General features: G+C 40.2%; 1 protein-coding gene across 5 annotated transcripts in view; it reads left to right on the top strand.

Annotated features, from left to right (window-relative positions):
* Positions 1–13,445, top strand: part of ITPR2 (inositol 1,4,5-trisphosphate receptor type 2) — a 586,098-nt gene that overhangs the window by 499,889 nt on the left and 72,764 nt on the right. For all 5 annotated transcript variants that reach the window (XM_055572406.1, XM_055572399.1, XM_055572407.1 and 2 more), the window contains 2 exons: positions 8,869–8,999; positions 10,098–10,263. In XM_055572406.1, the coding sequence (XP_055428381.1) occupies positions 8,869–8,999; positions 10,098–10,263 (297 nt within the window). The remainder of the gene's footprint in view (positions 1–8,868; positions 9,000–10,097; positions 10,264–13,445) is intronic.

Raw genomic sequence — 13,445 nt, 5'->3', positions numbered from 1 at the left:
TTGCAGAGTTTATCATAATATCAAGTTCAGGTCTATAGATGTTTCTTTTCTCTTGCCATTATCCATGATTCAAAAAAATCACAGACAGCTATTTCAAAGATGTAGACCTAGTTTAAGTAGCTGGCTACATTTAAATCGCTCTTGGGATCTTTCGGCCACCTTGAACATCAATTTATTGTCTTAAGTACTTGTTACTTCTTCAATTCAACATTCTTTCTCCTTGACCGAATATGAAAACAAGTATGTTAAAAAATTTACTTTCTTGTTAGCAAAAGTATTTTAACAACATGATCTCAAGTAGAGTAACCCTATTCCTGCCTTGTTACTGTTGCTGTTCAGTTGCCAAGTCGTGTCCAGCTCTTTGTGACCTCATGGACTGTAGCATGCCACATCTCTCTATCCCTCACCATTTCTCAGTTTGCCCAAGTTCATGTCCATAGAATCAGTGATGCCATCCAACCATCTCATCCTCTGTTGCCCTCTTCTCCTTCTGCCTTCAATCTTTCCCAGCATCAGGGTCTTTTCCAATGATTGAGCTGTTTGCATCAGATAGCCTAATTATTAGAGCTTCAGTTTCAGTATCAGTCCTTCCAGTGAGTATTCAAGGTTAATTCCCTTTATGAAAAGGAAAAAAAAAATTTTTTTTTCCTTTTTTAAAAAACAAATATACTGAAACAGTGGTTTTATTTTAAGAGGAAAATATTGGTTTGTCAGTAAACCAACAAAGAAACTGGTGTTCCTCCTGCCAGAGTTTGTAAAGGAGGCTGACCCAGCACAGCAGCTGAGCATCAGTGGTGCTTGTCCACCACTCAGCATCCAGAAGCTCTAAGGTGCAGTGTGAGAGCCGTGGGAGCCCACTTGCCAAGAATGAGGTCCTCCAGGTCATACATGGGTGCACACATCCCAGGATGTGGCTGTCCAGCTCTGTGCAAGTCTGCGAATTTCAGGCTTTTGACAGTTCCCCAGGCCTTGTTGTAGCTGCTCAGCCAGGTATTCTGGTGTCATTGTTTCACATATTCTCACTAATTGTAATATTTTGACCTTAACATTTAACAGAATGAAGTGTTTTTGTAAATTAGAAATTAAGCCAAATCAGTACAGATCCTCAGTCATGACAGTGATATATTAATAATTATGAAAACCTTGTGTATTCATTCATTTATCCATACAACAACATTTGTTGAGTCTCTGTTATGGGCCAGCCATTGAATAAAAGATAATCCTGGACATTATGGAATTTATAAAATAGTGAGGGAAGCAAAGTTGCAAAATATGGAACTATGTATGGTGCTATGATAGGTAATCACAAGAGAGCCTGGTTGTTGACAATCAGAGAAGCCCTTCTGAGGAGGGATTATTTACACCGAGATTTGGAGGATAAAAGGGGGCCAGTCAGGCCAAGAGGAAGAAAAAGCCATCTAGACTCAGGGAACTGCATAAATGAAGGCCCTGAGGCATGTTCAAGGATAGAAAAATACTACTAACTGTCCTCATATTATAGGTAGAAACACTGAAGGACAGAGCCATTCAGTAAGATCACAGCTAGTAAATCAATTTAGATCTCTGATTCAAGGCCTGTGTTCCAACCTTCTAAATTTTATCGCCTCCTAATTAAAGGATTAATATCTACTAATTATTTATTTCCTAGCCAAAATTTAGAGATTGTTATAATTCTGCCTACCATATTGCCTTTCCCCTAAGAGTGCTTAGATTTTCTTTATGCATATTGTCTTCTGAGGCAATTTCTTAAAAAATAAATCTTCTCTCTTATGTGTTTATCAACTGGAGTTCATGCTCTCGCCTGTCCCCCTGGCCTGAGGATGCTTGGCAATGTCTGGAGACATTTCTGGTGGCCATGACTCTGGGAAGAGTCCTACTGGCATTTAGAGGGTGGGGACCAGGGATGCTACTAAATATCCTGCAATCCACAAGACAGTCCCCACAGCAAAGAATTTTCCAGCCCCACATGCCAATGTACAGTGGTAAACAATCCATCTGCCAATGCAGAAGATGCAGGAGAAGCGGGTTCAATCCCTGGGTCAGGGAGATCCTCTAGAAGAGGAAATGGCAACCCAATCCAGTATTCTTTCTTGCCTGGAAAATTCCATGGACAGAGGAGCCTGATGGCTCCAATCCATGTGGTCACAAAGAATTGGGCACAACTGAACACAGCACAAATGTAGTATTAAGACTGAGAAACCCTGTTCTGTCATAAAGCCTGGTTGGATACTGGTTTATATTCTAGCTCTGAATGCACATGAATAAAAGATTTCCCACAATACCACTATAACCCATCACTTTTACCTACTACATTATACAGAGAACAGAACTTCCTTTTTCCCTATGGACAGATGGGGACAGTTCTTCCAGGCATAGCACCCCAGGGCCAGAGTCTCCATTTTTTTAGGCTGGACCTGAGCTAGAAGTTGTGTGGAAAGCTGGGTATGATTTTGCAAGGGAAGCTCCCAGAGTAGGGAGGAAAGAATCCTGCAGGGATTTCAGTGCCGGAGGTGTGATAGAGAGGCTGGTGGGAGATAGAGTTGGTGGCCATAGCTGTTCATCATTAGGGATCATTCCTAAATGAGTATTAAAAGCTACAGGAAAGCTTGTATTAATCTCCTTTTCCTTCTGTGCCCTTTTTACATTTGACATGGTAAGTGATGAAATCCATTTGATTGAAAATGGATTTGATCTTAGAGCCCTGGCCACCTTGCAATTTTGGCCACCTGTGTTTAACTGCAAAAGTAGAATGAAAGCTAGAACCTGGGGTTTGTTGTCCAGCATGTGTCACTTAGATTTAAAAATAACTTTGCTGTGTGTTTAAGACCAGGATGAAATTTTAATTTGCAAGCCCTAGTGTGCATTTGTGAAGGTTTTGGTTTGTCACCTAGTGGACAGCAGGTCCACATTACAAAAGACCCGGACACACACAGTAGCACGATAACAAGCCTCGCGGGGAGTGGGAGGCTGAGCTGCCAGCTCCTGGGGAAGCTCCACGAACGTGGGTAGGGTCATTGTCCCAAAGGCAGCAAATCCTCGTGGCAGCTGGCAACCAACTGTGGTTGAATAAAGAAACAAAAAACCTTTTATTTGCTGCAGACCTCCCTGACTTCCTGGACAAAAATATTCTCTTTAAAAAAAAAAACAAACTGATTTTCAAAAAAAGTAAGATTTTTTTGAGGCAAGAGCTGGACATGACTGAGCATGTGCATATGCATATTATATATATAATATGCATGTGTGGGTGTTAAAGCCTCTTCAGTAATGTCCAACTTTGTGCAACCTATGGACTGTAGCCTGCCAGTCCCCTCTGTCCATGAAATTTTCCAGGCAAGAATACTGGAGTGGGTTGCCATGCTCTCCTCCAGGGAATCCTCCTGACCTAGGAAACGAACTCACATCTCCTGCAGCTCCTGCATTGCAGGCAGATTCCTTACTCCTGAGCCACCAAGGAAGCCCTATATATGATATATATTGCAATTATTTTCTAAGTTCAAATCATTTGAATAGACAGGAAAAAGAGGACGTTAACAGATGTCCAACATCTATGGGTTATTCACATTGAATATATTCTGGTATTTTACTGTAATAAAAAAGACTGATCAATAGCAGAAACCAGTCAGTCTTTATATTGCTCTACATTTTGTCTTCCTACTGGGTGTCCAATGTTTTCAATTTTTTTCCCCTAATAGTTTTTTTAAATCAGCAATTCCATATTGAGTTGATTGTGATTAAAGTTCAAGACCAACACACATGAAGTTCTCAGTTGTACTCATAGTTTCACATATATCTCAATGGCAATCTGTTGCTTTCTAAGAAACCATAAAAAAGAAATAATTGTTACAGCAGAAAAATGGCATTAGTATACACTCTTATTCAAGCATGTCCAGTATTAAAAAAATTTACAGACTAACACCTCAGATCAGGGGAATTATTTCAGAGTCAATAGGATATATTTTTATTTCTTTTCTCATATGAAACATTCCTATTAGGAATTTTAAAAAATCCTTCGTAATACTACTAAACTGAAAATGAGGATAATTTAAACTCATATTATTCAAGTACAGAATTTGTTGATTGTATTAAAACTATAGCTTTGCATGAGATTTGACAGCCATCTATCAATAAGAATGGTAATTATGATACCTAGAATTTATTACACCCTAAATACATGCCAAGCAGTGTTCTAAGTTACTTACATGAATATACTTAGTTCTTAAAATGTATCCACATGAAAGTCTATTTCCATTAAGTTTTCCTTTCTGCATGTAAACAACTATGTCCTCTCACTTCTTTTAGAACCATCTCTGTTTTTCATCATTCCCCCTTTGCCATCATTAGTTCGGTCATTGTTCTTATAACTGAAATCTTTTCCTTATTACCATCTAGTCTCTTTTTTCTTATAAACACTTTTGGGTCTTAATTGAATTTTCTTTAGCATTCGCTTATCCCCACCCCCCCCCGAAAACTAATATCCTATTAATCTCTTTGCTTGTAGTACCAACTTTTTCTCTAAAAACAATTGATGTACACTCTCTCCTTCAATTTCTGAATCAACTCTCTTCTCTTCCACTATTTGCCATCTTCCTATTGTTTCCTGATGACCTAATTGTTAAATCCAGTGACCTTTTCTTCTTTCTCATTGCCTTTGACCCTTGTGTAATTTTGATGTCTTTTGTTATTCTCTTCATCTTTAAATTAGTGTCTTCCTTAATTTTGAATCACAGTACATCAGAGCTCTCTTGTCCTCTCTAGCCTTTTAAAATGTTTTCTCATTTTCATATCCCATAAACAAAGATCATCTTAGATTCTTTCCTTGTCTTCATTAAAACACAAGCATCCAATTCCTCCTCCCAAAGTTTCTGTTTCTGTGTTTAATGAGACCATCCTTTCCCAAGTGACCGCTGGCTGGAAGCTTCAGTCTGGTGCTTAACGTTGCCATCTCCTTCCTATCGAGTCCCCCTAGTTCCTGTTCTTTCATCCTTTTTATTCTCACAGCCATTACTCTAATTCAGACTCATAGCACTTCATGCCTGAATTATTGCAACTGCCTCCTAAGTGGTCTTCCTACATCTAGTCATTCTCTCTTCAGTTCACCCACTATATCACTGCTAAGACCACTTGTCAGAAATCACTGCTTTGAATAGTTTCTCCCCTACCCCAACTTAAGATCTCCACAATCCTCCATTGCCTGCCAGCTAAAATCCAAACCCCTTAGAGCTTTCAGAGAGCTCCCAGTTTATCTCCAGCCATATCTTACACTCCTCTACATACTGCTATTCATCTTTAAGCAATTTTTTTTTTTTTTAACTCTGGGGCTCTCTGTCCATGCCTTGTGAAATGCCAATCTCCTGTTGTCTTACTCTATTGAATAGTCAAGGCAAACTCAGTATCTGCATTAATTAAAAGGGCTCCCCTCTCATTATCCTTATTATTAAAAGTTCTCTGTCTGTTTTGATCTCTTTGTGTCACTTGTGTGGCTTTTATCATGTGTTAATTTGTCTGGTTATTTAAGTCCATGTTTTATCTCATACTGTTTTGCCAACTAGATGGTAAATCACCTTCCTTCTGTATGAAATTCTCCAGTGCCTCCTCATAGCTTTCTGGATGAAGTTTAAACTCTTCACCTGGGTGTATGATTCTTGCAATAATCTGGCCCCTACCTGCTTCTCTTCTTACAGCTCCCATATTCATCTGTATACCCCAAAGGCCCAGCCATTCCTGGTCTACTATGTTTTTTGGGGGGTGGGCTGCACTAGCAGCATGTTAATCTTAGTTCTGCAATCAGGAGTAGAAACCACATCCCTTCCATTGACCGTACGGAGTCTTAACCACTGAACCACTAGGGAAGTCCCAAAGCCCAGCCATCCCAATCCATGTGTCATTCCGCAAACACTCCAGATACTTTCATGCCTGTTTGCCTTTGCTCATCCCATTTTATGTGCCTGGTATGTCTTCATTCATCTTATTGGCGAAGGATGCCCCTCTTTCAGTAGTCAACCCAGGTGCCACCTTCTCTAGGATGCTGTCCCTGATGCCCCAGCCCATGAGATGCATATCTATCCTGCTTCCTTGGTACCCAGGCCTTGCCTTTATTCATATGCTGACCTGTGTTTCCTAGAGGACCGTGAGTTTCCTGGGGGTTGCAACACTTTCATCTTCTCACCTATATTTCCAGTGCCTAGCCCAGGGGCTCTTGATGAAGTGAAATGAGGCAGGCTTGGCATGGGGAAAGCCAGCTGGTTATGTAGGTAAGTCTCCACCAGGTGGCATTTACTTAGGTGAGTTCACCATGACTCAGGGCCTGGCTCTCAGCCTGAATGCCTGGGAGCTTGGCTCAACAAATTGTGAATAGATCCATCTCATAAAGGTAGGAACTTATTATCCACACTCACAGAGCCTGCTGTGTGAAACCAGCATGCTTACGCCTAGTTGTGGAGTGAGTGGACTGGGCTTTTGCTGGCCTTGACCCTGACCCGGGCACTCTGCCTTTGTTTGCGTGTCACACAGGAAGCCAGTTCTCCTCATGTGTTGGCGGCCAATCTATTGTACTTCACAATGGCTAATCACATGAGTTGCGTGTGGATCGTACTGGCTCGCCTCCTAAAGAGCAAACAACCTCACTTCTCAATTATTGGGGAGAAATGGGCGCACTTTCCTGTAGCTTCTGTGAACTGATTAACCCACATGTAATAAGTCTTTAGTAAACACTGGTGTCGTATAATCAGGCAGTTGCTGATGAGATAAATAAATGCCACTAGATAGAAAATTATTTGAAAGTCTAACCGTGGCAAAGTAGCATAAGACATACTGCACATGATGGCACTGCTGGAAAACCATATTTCTCTTCAAAATTTCCTTTACCTCTTTTACATGTTTCTAACTGTTTTCTTCACATGCTTCCTGCCATCACCACCACCAGGCACTGGACCTAACCAAGCACTTTGCACACTGAGCTTTGTCTCTGTCTTCTCTGCCTTGCTTGTCTCTTCTGCTGCTCTGACGGCTGTCACCACAAGCTTCCCCTCCTCCACATCTATTCTGTCTCCAAAAGCAGTTTCATTTCTTCTACTTTCTAAGTCAGAATATGCCTTGATGCTCACCTCTGAGGTTCACGGTCCAGCGCAGGCTCTGCCAGTATCTTCAATGCCGCATTTAGTGCTTGCCCACCTCTGACTTCTGCCCTTCTCTCAAGGTGTATGTTCTGCTCTTTTTATTTTTATTTATTTTTTTGCTGTTCAAAGCAAATTTATTTATTGTTCCTAATCAACACTATTAATAAATCCGGGATTCTGTATGTTATGGATTTTTCTTAACCACTAGATAGGTCAGAATTAGAATAAATGGTGAGCAGTGGGGTATGAAAACATTTGATTTTCAAGGGAGTCATATTTTTCCATCAGTTCCACTTCAGAATATTTTACTATGTATTTTTCCCCTCGTCTTTCTGATTTTGAATTTCACTATGTAACTGATTTAAAAAAACAAATGAACTGGTATTCCACTATGGAGAATACTATGGAGGTTCCTTAAAAAACTAGGAATAAAACTATCATATGACCCAGCAATCCTACTACTGGGCATATACCCTGAGGTGTATGTTTTAGAAAGAAACAACTCTGAGTAAAGGGAAAATACCAGATCCGCCATCCATGTGATGTTAAAGTCAGCTTACAAGAAGAAAACCAGCCTTTCATAACAAAGCACCAAAGAAACTATTTATAATGGATCACGTACACAAAATTAGAAGGATTCTTTTCCCTTTGGTAGTGGTGATTTTTACACTCACACCATAACATGCAGACTGGCTACATAATTCCAAAATTCAGCACCATTATGGTTTTTTAATCTAACAAGAAAAATACATTTCTTCTCACTTCTCAATTTAAGACATCTTAATTCTAATTTCCAACTTGGTGTGAACTTTTTATTATTTTTAAGTGACTGAGAGATTACTACCAATTTTAGTAATTTTATCTTTAAAAAAATAGAACTAGAAATTTTCCTGTCACGTAGTAATTTTTTTCCTTTCTCTATTTGTCCCTAAATATTTTCACATCTGGAGGAAGACTTGGCAACCCACTCCCATATTCATACCTGAAGAATCCCATGGACAGAGGAGCCTGGCGGGCTATGGTCTCCATAGAGTCACAAAGCGTCAGACATGTCTGAAGTGACAGCATGCACATGTTCGCATAAACACATTCACATAAAGTAAATTATTCACATGAAACAAATTGTTCACATAAATGCATTGTAGCACTGTGCTAGTCATTCAGAAAGTGTAGTCACTTACCAAAGAAATGAAATAATATCTGCCCTCAACTTGCAAGCACTTACTATGGGTATGCCAATCTCTGTGCCAAGTCTTTTACATACTTAAATAAAATCCTTAAACAGCCCTCCAAAGAGTTTAATCCTTAAACAGATTTCCCCATTTTACAGATGAGTACATGAGGTTAATAACTTGCCCAAGTCCCAGTTCTGGAACAGAGTAGAGTTTGAAGCTGGGCTCGCCTAGCTTTCTTGTACACATTCTTTCCCCTGGGTGAGTTGATTGTTTTCAGAAGGTTTTATGGAACTCCCCCCACACCACGACAATGCACAATGAATAGTAACTTTCTTATATTTCATCCTTTTCATTCTGTCATTTTCCACTGATGGAAGAAAAAGTGATTTGGGGATATTATACATGTGGCTTTATCAGTCTATGTCAGTCTTGGGATGCCACATAGAACGTGTATTATTAACATATGACTTCAAGAAAGTGTGTCCTGGCACAGTTATGAAGAAATAGATCTTTAGATGTCGAAAAGAGTGTTTTAAAAACGTGAGTTTGCTGTACAGTTTGACTTTGTGTTTTTGTAGCTGATGAGGAATATGAAGATGGGATTGAAAGGACGTGTGACACTCTTCTTATGTGCATTGTGACCGTCCTGAACCAGGGCCTCAGGAATGGTGGAGGCGTGGGTGACGTGCTGAGAAGACCATCAAAAGATGTAAGCTGGAGAAAAATAGTTTTTCACGGAGCACACGATCTTTTTTTTAGCCTTTCTTAACAGCATTTACAACCCAGTTTTTGTTTATAGGGTACTCCATTTTATGTTGTTTGCTATAAAAATATAATGGTAGCTCTTGAAAGCAACCCATTGTATAATAGAATTCCATAGAAATAGCAAATGTCCTAAAAATCTATATATGTTAGTAGGTCATGACATCTTACCAACTTTGAACTGTATATTGTATGACAGCAACAAAATCATGACTTCTGACTTTATGGAGGAGTTTGATTGTTACATAAATAACAGAAACCAGGCTGTCTCTTGTCTCTCAGTTTTTGCAGGCGTGGAGATTTATTCTTTGTCCACAAGGAATATCCGATCTGAATGGATTCTAACAGGATTTCATATATTAAAATGGCAAGGCTGAAAAACTTCTTGTTGGTGGCAGCATCTCAAGCCCCCCACTGGGAGCTTGAACAAGTTCAGTCCTCTAACTGGCCAGCCATATCACGTTGTCCATCCATCTCATGTTTCTTCATCTATGAAACACCTAGATTATCTGATCTCCAATGTGTATTTTAATAACATTTATCAAGTAGAAATATGCTTGAGTTGAATCTACTTGACCCTATAAGGCCAAGAGCAAAATCTCCTTCAGAAATGGACAGACCGTTAGATGATACTCAAATTTCCAGTCTCTCTGACCTTTGGAAATGGCATTTGTTTACCTTCTGGGTAGCTCCTGGGATAGGAGCCCACTGCACCAAAATGCATGTAGCATAATTACATGTAAAGTGATTTTTAATACATGATAAATCCCTCCTTTGGAGAAGAAAAGTAAAAGTGCATTGCATGGAAGGAGTCTAGGGACAGACTGGAAAGTTTTCCTCACAAAACTTATAAAGTAAATGAAGATAGAAAGTGGGTCTTATTTTTTTCCAACTTGGAATACTATTTATAGTCATTGAGCAAACAGTTATTGAATATATACTTTCTGCTAGACAATATGCTAAATCAACACACATTGAAAATGTGAGTTTGTATACACACATGATAGAGGGTTTTTTTAAATGTTTTTAAAATGTTTTATTTCAGGAGCCCTTGTTTGCTGCCCGTGTGGTTTATGACCTTCTTTTTTATTTCATTGTCATCATTATCGTTCTGAACTTGATTTTTGGGGTTATCATTGATACTTTTGCTGATCTCAGAAGTGAAAAACAGAAAAAAGAAGAAATTCTAAAGACCACCTGCTTCATCTGTGGTAAGTGTTCTCAAGATACTAAAATAAGAGAAAGAAACTGCCCAGTAGAAAGGAGGGGATGGAAGGATTTTTTGTTTGTCATGCCTTGGGAAAAATTATTTCAAAATGAAAGCTGGACAAAATTCAGATTATGTAACTGAGCATTGGACCGGGATACTCTGCTTCCAGAAATAGAAGAATCACATCCCAAAGCTCTCTTGTCATTATTTCTGCCATTTGTATGATTCTCTAACTATAGCATGTGTTGCAAAATGCCAGAAGGTTCCACCAACTGGCAAACAGATTTTTCATCACAATAACATATTGATTAAACAATAGAATGATTTTTATTTTATTCTGTTAGATTATGAATCCACAGATGAGTTTTCCAGCAGCTTGAACTCCTTACTCCCTGGCAGCACTTTGTCTTCGATTCTGAGTTGTGCTTTCTCCCAGTTTCTGTCTCTCTCTCCCCATCTCTCACACCCTGTGCTTTTCCTCTTCTTCTCTCAGACCCACCCAACCTTGCTTTCATCCTCATTATGTCCTTTGGCTCTACCCTCTGCTTCATAGACCTCAGCCCTTTCTGGTTTTAGTTGTCTCTAGCTGGCTTAGTCACCCTAGGATCCTTTCCCCTCCTTTTCTTTTATAGAAGCTAGAACATGGATGTAGTTTTGCTTTCTTTCTTTCTTTTTTTTTGCCTGCTGCACCATGTGACATGCGGAATATTATTCCCCAACCAAGGGTTGGATCCAAGCCCCCTGCAGTGGAAACACAGTCTTAACCACTGGACTGCCAGAGAAGTCCCCCTTTCCCCTCCTTGAATAACCACCAACTCCTAGTGATACTCAACGTCTATTTTTCCATATTGAGCTGAAGTCACAAAATAAGTATAAGGGCTTCAACATTCATTATATAGTAGATAACCTTTATTCTATGTAACTTAAACTGCACCCTCAATAATCCCCTTCCTTCCTCAGTTCGCCTTCTGTCACCTGTCTCTTTTCCCTGAATGGCTCATCCAAGCGTTCCCAACATCACTGCAACAGGTGGAAGTGTGCCAGATGTTAACCTGTAATAATGAGCTGTCTTCCAAGGAAACAAGCACAAATTCAACATGCCCGTCTCCAGGGTATCCACAATATATTGTGAAATACAGAAAAAAAAATAACATTGCTGTCTAATGCATTAAGGGAAATGATAGAGAAGTTTAAAGGTTGTTAACATTTTGTTGGTCTTTAGTAGAGGGCAGATGAGAAAGTTAGGAAAAGTTTCCTAGAAGAGATGGTGATGGAGCTGATGGTAAAAGATGGAAAGGAGAGAGCCATATGAAAGTGGGTAGAAGCAGAGTGGCTAGCATAAGGAAAGGCATGGAGAGGACAACAGATGAAAAGAATCTTTATTTCCTATAAACAGACGAAAAGAATCTTCATTTTATAGTTTGATGTTGCTAAAGTGAAAGTTTCAGAGCAGGGTATGCCAGCAAAAGAGACTGGCCAGGCTATGCATGACCTCTTATATTAAAAAGTTTGGACTTTATCCTTATGCTTTTATTATAGGTGGTGAAGATGGTGAATCATTATAGAATTTTAAGTAGAAGATACAGGGTGTAATTATTATTTTCAATCACTGGGCAGCTATGGGAAGTTGTTCATCAGGAAACAATACTGGAGGCAGAGGAACCAGGTAGAAGTTTATTGCCATTGTCCATAAAAGGTAAAGAAACCTTGATCCAGGACAGGTACCGATGTCAGTATTCAGGGTAATGGACAGAGTAAATATTGGAGAGGTAGAATCTGCCTGCCAGTGCAGGAGATGCAAGAGATGCAAGTTCAGTCCTTGGGTCAGGAATATGCCCTGGAGGAGGAAATGACAACCCACTCCAGTATTCTTCCTGGAAAATCCCATGGACAGAGGAGCCTGGTGGGCTACAGTCCATGGGGTCACAAAGAGTAGAACATGATTGAGCATGCATAAGCACACACAGAATCCTTAAATCTCAGTGGTTTGTAATGGATATGAAAGAATGTGAGTGCCTGGGTAGATGGTAGTACCAAAAGCTGAGTCTGAGAATGGAAGAAGAAAAACAATTTTAGGTAGGCATAGGCTGAATTTGGCTTTGAAAGTACTGAAAATGAGGTGTGTACTAAGTTGGACCATAAAGAAGGCTGAGCGCTGAAGAATTGATTCTTTCAAACTGTGGTGTTGGAGAAGGCTCTTGAGAGTCCCTTGGACTGCAAGGAGATTAAACCAGTCAATCCTAAAGGAAATCAACCCTGAATATCCATTGGAAGGACTGATGCTGAAGCTCTAATACTTTGGCCACCTGATGGGAAGAGCCAATGGTCTTTTCATTGGAAAAGACCCTGATGCTGGGAAAGATTGAAGGCAGGAGGAGAAGGGGACGACAGAGGATGAGATGGTTGGATGATGTCACTGACTCAAAGGACATGAGTTTGAGCAGGCCCCGGGAGGTGGTGAAGGACAAGGAAGCCTGGCATGCTGCAGTCCATGGGGTCGCAAAAAGTTGGACGTGACTGAGTGACTGAGCAACAACTGAACACCCCAGTGGGATACACCCAGCACAGAGGTGAAGATATATGTCTGAGCCTCAGAGAAGGAGACAGTACTGGGGAGTCCTCAGGCTGAATGGCATAGAAAAAGCTGGAGTGTGGAAGAAGGCTTCCAAGTAAGAAGAGGAGACAATGGGATTCAAGTGGAAAACATCGGGATTGAAAAGCTGAAAGAGAAAGGGGATCACGTACACACAAGAACTATCCAGTATGAATGGTGTGAGCACAGCCAGGCACAGGTGGTACGTGTAGGTGAAAGGAGAAAGTAGCCTTGGGGGGAATATAATAGATTGTCAACTGTGCCCAAGCAGAGAAGGCCAGTAACATGAACTGAAACACAGCCTTTGAATTTCTTGTTTAGGAGGTTTTGGAATCTTAGGAGTTTCCACATGGATAAGGGCAGGGACCAGATTGCACAGTGCTGGGGAGGGACTTGCTGGAAGGAAATGACACAAAAAAGAATCTTCTCTTTGTATGTCTAGATTAGATGGAGGAACGCAAGATTGACATGGCGTCAGGAAGATGTCGTACAATAATTGGGGGATTTGAGAAGAGAGTTATTATATATTAACAGAAGGGTGAGCCTCACAGAGGAAGAAAGATAACTGCCTTTGAAGAGTTTCCTGTGTC

This window comes from Bubalus kerabau, chromosome 1, assembly GCF_029407905.1.
Source record: "Bubalus kerabau isolate K-KA32 ecotype Philippines breed swamp buffalo chromosome 1, PCC_UOA_SB_1v2, whole genome shotgun sequence".
Classification (NCBI taxonomy): domain Eukaryota; kingdom Metazoa; phylum Chordata; class Mammalia; order Artiodactyla; family Bovidae; genus Bubalus; species Bubalus kerabau.
The sequence above is the reverse complement of the archived record's forward strand: the minus strand, read 5'-3'. Positions and strand labels throughout refer to the sequence as shown.